A 6,779-nucleotide genomic window follows, 5' to 3' on the forward strand; every position below is an offset into this window, starting at 1 on the left:
GCAGCGGCCGCAGCGCATCCTGCCCGTCGTGCTCGCCCCCGCCTCCACCGCGTGGAAATCCTCTGGGGACAACGGGGGGGAACGGTCAGACTCTGCCCCCCGACATGGGCAGCGCACCCCGAACCCCTGCCTGCCCTGAGCAGCCCCTCCCCGGCTCCCCTGACACGAGCAGATGCCCCTTCCAGGTGGGGTCACAGGTTTAGGTGACTCAAACTGACCCGTCTCCCCTAGAGAGCAGCACAAAAAGCACTTTTTTTCTCCTCATCAGGCTGCAAGCAGAGCTGGGGGAGACTAATGGGTACCCCCAGCTCTTCAGCAGCAGCACAATGTCCCTGCGCTGGTTCCAGCTTCTCTCCAAGCTCCACTGGGCTCTGATCCAGCTCAGAGCAGGGATTGGGGCTGGGAAGCACAGATGGGGTCTGGCTCTGAACACAGCATCCCCCAAAAGTGCCCGAGAGCTCTGCTGCAAAAAAAGAGTGAAAGCCCAGGGAGAGAAAAGCTTCCTGCGAAGGTGATTTTGGGAAGGATCTGGGAAATGCAGAGAGGGGATGGAGGCAGCTGCATCCCCTCAGTGTTTCACGGTGCATCAGAGCTGCTTTCCTCCTGCTCCTTCCTGCCTGGCTAGGTCAGGCAGTGGCTGCTGGCCACCACACCAGCAACAGCTGTGGGCAAGCTGGCCTGGATGTGATCCCCCAAAGTACTGGGGACCTGCTCAAGCTGCATGGATGTCTCATAGTCCCTGTGTTTGTCCCCAGGGAGCAGAGGCGTCTTGACATCTCCCCCATGGCCTCAGAGCCAGTGGACAGAGAACAGGCAGGAATCCTGCACCCGTGGCTGTTTCTGATGTTACCTACCATGTTTGTTCTTCTTCTGCTCCTCTTCCAGCCCTGGCACGCCTGGGATGCCCAGGAAGGTATTGTGGGAGTTCCCATACCAGACCAGCAGCTCTTGGTCTGGAGGAATCATCTAGAGAGGAAAATACAGAGAGGGGTGTCAGGAGGGGGGATGAACATCTCCCCACACATCCTTGGCTGGTCTCGTTGAACCTCTGGCCACACCCTGTCTCCTGCCTGACCCTGTTGCCATCTGGACCTGCCAGCTGTCCAGGGGCAGCAGCCTGTCCCTGGCTGCAGCCCTGGAGCTGATGGCACAGGTCAGCACCACCCACACAGATATGTCCCAGGGTCAGGCCCAGGCTGCACCACAGACAACCTGATGGACAAATAAGCAGCTACAGAGCACACAGATGGAGCTGGAGAGTCTCTGGAGTGAAGGACCCAGAGGTCCCTGCTGCTCAGGGAGATGAGGACACAGCAGCACACAGAGATATGAAGAAATGAGCCATTTGTGGGCCCGTGAGCTACAGTGAGGCACAAGTGACAGAGTCCCAAGCCTGGAGTTGTGACATGGAGCCAGGACTCAGTGTCCCTGCAGAGCATTGTGGCTCTGGACAGAGGTGCTGGCATCCCCCTGCTGTGGGGCACAGGCAGCATCTCCCACGCAGCCGTGCTGGGGCTTATTTGAACTGGTGGACATACAGATGTGCCAGCAAGGAGCTCATCAGCCGGGGGGTTGGACAGCTCAGGGGCTGCTACAGGAGAGTGTGGCTCAAGTGTGAGATGCTGCTCACATCCCACACCAGAGCCCTGGCACCTGCAACAGCTCGAGGAGACCTAAAGGGTCAGGGAAGGGCTTTTGCACCACCTGTGCTCCTGTTTCCCAGAAACGATGGAACTTCTCTCACCATTCCCATTACATTCCCACACTGCTGGGCACTGGAGGGAGCAGCCAGGGCATGCTGCTCCAGACTCCCTGCAGGCAGCAGCCAGGGCTGGGAGGACTGATGCTCTCACAGCAGAGCAGCTGCTTCAGGCAACACTAATAACAACATCACTTTATCAAAAATACATGCAGATTTTTTTCCTTGCAGGTCCCAAGTGTTAAGAACCTGATTTAGAAATGGGAAAATCCCCCGTTTCACAGCTCAGCTTTCCATACACAGAGTAATCCAAGAAAAGCATCATCCACATGAAACATAGATCATAACTTAGATCACCTGAGTGCTGAAAATGTGCCTAATTTTAAGCACCTGAAAGTAGTGGGAATTTTACTTCATATGATCAAGTGTCCCTCTGCATAAAGACCTTGCTGAGGCTGCAGAGTAGGAATTTGGGAGGCAGGGAAAGCCAAAATCATTTTCCATCCCAAATTAGTGCTGCTTCTTGGTGTTATTTTCTCAACATAATTATTTTTAATACAAGCAAATAGAATAAAAAATTGCTGAAAGGATAAAACACATTGCATGTGTGCATGCATGTTTTATTCTGCTGGAGCTGGTACACCTATGCCAGCAAAGGGTGCAAATACCCCAAAACAATTTAAATTTCCCCCCAGGAATCTTGCAGCCTTCAGATCCAAGGCCAACACTTGCTGCCCTTACTTGTATTTTCCAGCAGCAGCAGTTTGAGTTTGCTGAGGATGAGGACAGGAAAAACAAGCTAACGGGTAAGGGCAGGAACAGGCAGAAGATGTGAAAATATTAAAGGCAAATAGTGAAAAAGGGCACCCAACGAATCTGATTTTGCAGTGGGTGGGTGAGAAGGGCATCTGAAGAGATATTGTGCTGGAGCCACGGTGCAGCAGAGGTGGGTGCAGAGTGACAGGAGCCAGGCAGCTCGTGGTGGCCACTGGGGAGGGGATGCAGGAGGGTGACAGTGCCCGTGCAGACAGAGGTGCTGCTGAGAGAGGGCACCACAACAGTTGGATTGGTGTTCATGTATCCTGCCCCAGACTGAGCTGCTCCAAACCCTTCTTGGTCCAGGGTTTGTGATGAGGGAGGTGACAAGGCAAGAGCAGTGGTTGACAAGCAGGGAGCTTGCTCAGGTCCAAGATGCTGCATTTATGTGCTCAGGGGTTAACGAGTGGAGAGAACCACAAAAGGAAAATCCTCTCTTGCTTTTCTTGCTCTTCATGAGTCTGAACAAGTGTTCACGTTTGGACTCTGTGTGTGTGTGTGTGTGTGCACCTGTGCCTGCAGGAGTGTTACAGAGATGGGAATGAGGAACCCACAAAAGATGCAGATCCTTGACCTGTCATGCCCAGTTGTGACCCAGCTCCTCACACACTCTGTGTTTCCCTCCCTTACTCTCACATGAAAAGCCTTGGTGCTTTCTGCTCCTCCCAGCACAAAGCAGCCTGTGCCAACCCAGCAGGAGCAGAAGCACCAACAGGTACCTGCTGTGCCCAGGGAACACTCCACACTGTGACACCAGGCACCCCTCATCCCTACTTCCATCCCCTCCAGCCCCAACATTTCAAGGGAGGGAATTCAACTCATCCTGCTCTGACCCTCGCTGCTCAGCCCCAGGAGCAAACCTGTTTGTATTCCTAGTTACACCACAGCTACCCGGAATTGTTTTACTTATCTGCATAATTTAAAAATAGTAATAAAATGCAGTTAATCTGCTGTCATAACAGGCACTGCTGCACATAAGAATATCAGGTCTTAAAACTGGGTACAGCTGAAGCCTGTGGAGGGATGTTCAGGATGGGGAGAGCAGCACAGAAGCACTTAGGGCTCTTGCAGCACCGCAGAGGAAAGCAGAGCCCTGAGGAGCCACACAGGATGCTCCTGAAGCAGGAGAAAATACCTGCTCCCTCCTTACTCACCCACTCGTCTTTCCCATCCCACTGCAGCAACCCCAACCCCAGCCCTGGTGCTGGCTCAATGCAGGATTGAGCCGTGGTCCTGTGCCATGGAGCAGCTGAGCACCTGCTCCTCTGTTAGGCAGCACAGGAGCCCTGATAGATCCAGGGGGCTCCCTTGGCCCATGGCACCAGCATCACTTGTGCTCTTTCCCAGCTCTGACCCTCTCCCAGCTGGAAGCAGCCATTCTTGAGTGTGTGAGACTCTGGACCTGATCCTGGAGAGAAACAGTCCCACAGTGCTGGTCCGGGGTGGGACAGATGTTCCCTCACAACTCTAAGCTGAAGCAGCTGCACAGGGGCACCTCCCTGAACTACCTCCACCTGCAACATCACCAGGGTGTGGGGACACTGCAGAGAAGCAGGGCTGGTCCCTGCTGGCACCGTGTGACTTGTATACATGTGGCATCAATAGTGCTGGGGATCCGGACACCAACCTCCATCCCAGCATCTCCCACGGGGAGCAGTGGGATGGGGGTACCCCCAGCCTTCATCCCCTGGCACAGCAACCTGCACCCTGGGAGCCAACACATGTCCCTGCTTCCCTGCTGGGTCAGCACCCACTGGAGCTTCACACTGGTGCATGTGGATGAACTGGGCAGGATGAGCCCCTTCCCCACAGCCCTGCTGCACAGCACCCGAGGCATCCCTGTACCAGCCCCACTCCCTGCCCAGCTCCTGCAGCCCCATCCTCCTCCTCTCAAGCTCCGTTTGCAGCCAGAGCCACTTTGTGACCCCCAGGGTGAAGGCTGTGCAGAGCCAGGCACAGCTTGCACTGGCCTCCTGGGCTTCACAGAAACCACCCAGACTTTTCCCTGCTACAGAGAAGCAAGTTATGCACTAGATCCCATTCTTCAGGAGAGCATCGAAACCCTGCTCCTGCCCAAAGCCCCAGCTGGGTCAGGGTTTCAGCGCTTTTTACACTTTACACCCCAAAACAAGTTTGGGCAGCATTTGCTCTCCCTCTGCACAGCATATGTCACCTCATGAGCTCACCAAAAGGGGACACAGACTCCCTGCCCCTTGGAGTCTCCCTGCACCCCTTCCAATGGCCTTTCCCAGGGGATCAGGGACAGAGCAAAGCCACCCTGTGCTCCCAAAGATGCTCCAGCAACAGCCCAAAGAACAAGGAGGGGCTTATGGGGTGGGGATCCCAGCACCCTGCTCCCCTCCTGCAGCTGCCTCCCATCCCACTTACCTCAATGGCCTTGTAGAAGATGCTGTTCCCAATCTGAACCACCTCCAGGTTCTGCTCCTGCTCGTTCCGGGCACATTTGATGTAGGTCATCCAGCTCCGATGATCCTCCTGGCTGGCGTCGATGAAGTACCGCACCGTGCCGTCCTCGTTGAACACCTGGGAGGGGGAGAGAGGGCAGTTGGTAACAATGCTGCCCACGATGGACCAAGCCCCTCCACCTCCTGCCCACGATGGACCAAGCCCCTCCACCTCCTGCCCATGGGATAAAGTCCCCAGCCAGTGACAAGCTCAAAACCAGCACAGCTTCGCGGTTGATGCACAGCTGGGAGCTGCTGCCTGCAGATGGGAGATGCCCAACCCTTCCTGCTCGTGGTGCTGGGCTGTGCATGCAAGAGGGGCTGGGGAAGGGCTCCCTGCTCTGGCTGGGCAGGCACAGCTGGTCCCACCACTCAGATAACCCAGCTCCTTGCCCCAATCCCCCCTCTAAGCAGAGCCCTGCCTGCAGCTCAGCCCCAAAGGGCTTGTTGTTCAGCATCTTGCAGCTGCCCACGGGAGCATCCCCAGGTGGAGAAGGAAGGTGCCCACCAGGCCTGGCCCTCAGGGGGAAGATGCTTTGCAGGGTGGCAGGAAAGGCAAGGCAAGTTTCTATTAGGCATAAATAATAGTAATAAGTAATAATTTAAAAGTGCAAGTCTGGCACTCTCGGAAACAAAACAAAACCAAAAAAAGGCAAGGAAACGCCCCAATTCTTGCCAGACATTAATGTGGGATGTCCTGGCAGCTCAGATACCCCCAAACCCACGGTGCAGGCAGCTGCCAGGTGGGTGTTTCACCACGACAGGGAAGGGCAGGGCATGATCTTGCTGCGTGGGACACGAGCAACAGCATTTCAGGGCTCCCCGGAGAGCTGGCTGCACCCCGAGGGCTGCAAGAGCCTTGGACTGCTCCTGCCCCGGAGGAAGCCAGATCTTTCCATGAGCGGGGAAACTGAGGCACGGGGTGAGCACACAGACACAGGACAAAACCCCCGACATCCAGCACCCCGTTCCTGCCTCTCCTCGGGCTGGGAGTACAGAGGGGGTCGTTACCTCCCACATGAGATTGTTGTTTTTGCACAGGTCCACATGCTCCGGCGAGATGACCCTGCCCGTGAACGGTCCCATCTCGGTGCCGGCCTTGATCCAGGTCTTGGAGAAGATGCCGAGCCCTTCTCCGGGGATGGAGCTCTGGGCGATGATCACTTCCGACGGCAGCACCAGGCTGGAGAGCTTCTGCACCTCTGCGGGCGGCGGGAGAGGGCTCGGAACGGGGACCCGGCGCGTCTCACCCCCCTCCTGCCCCCGACTCCAGGAAGGGCCGGGGGGACGGGCAGGGGGGGCAGCGGGGACCCCACCCCGGCCCCAGCCCAAAATCCCGGGGCTGAGCCTTTTAAACGCCCAACCGGGCTCCTACAAAGCGGTACAAGGTTCCCCCCGGGGCATTGAGGAGGTACCTGGGAAAAGCAGCCCGGGCTGGGCGAGGGAGCGGGGCTGAGAAAAGAGGTTAAATGGTGTCTATTTCGGCCCATCCAGCAATTTGTCATGCTGTTAAAGTGATCTGCATTCATTAAACTCAACTAGAAAGAAATTGCTAATTCTAAATTCATTAGTCCTTTAGGAATGCTGTAGCGGGACATTGTGCCTGAATGGCGCGAGGGCTTGTTTAAAAGGGCCCAGGAATTCCTCTTACAAAATGGGGAGATGAGATGGTTGACATATCGTGAATGGAAATGGAATTAGCCTTCATGGTAAATTAAGAGAGGAACAGAAATCCGAGAGGGGGAAAAGGGAGCCGGGGACGCCCCGGCGATACCGGGGCGAGAGAAAAGATATTGTCC

The 6,779-nt window shown here is 55.8% G+C and overlaps 1 protein-coding gene across 1 annotated transcript in view; it reads right to left on the bottom strand.

Moving 5' to 3' along the window:
• Nucleotides 1-6,779, bottom strand: part of PRDM12 (PR domain containing 12) — a 44,048-nt gene that overhangs the window by 9,402 nt on the left and 27,867 nt on the right. Inside the window, exons 2-4 of the mRNA XM_009998988.1 lie at nt 5,992-6,182; nt 4,904-5,059; nt 855-966 (exon numbers count right to left, since the gene is read on the bottom strand). Coding sequence (XP_009997290.1) covers nt 855-966; nt 4,904-5,059; nt 5,992-6,182 — 459 coding nt within the window. The remainder of the gene's footprint in view (nt 1-854; nt 967-4,903; nt 5,060-5,991; nt 6,183-6,779) is intronic.

This window comes from Chaetura pelagica, unplaced genomic scaffold, assembly GCF_000747805.2.
Source record: "Chaetura pelagica isolate M959 unplaced genomic scaffold, ChaPel_1.0 scaffold405, whole genome shotgun sequence".
NCBI classification, from domain to species: domain Eukaryota; kingdom Metazoa; phylum Chordata; class Aves; order Apodiformes; family Apodidae; genus Chaetura; species Chaetura pelagica.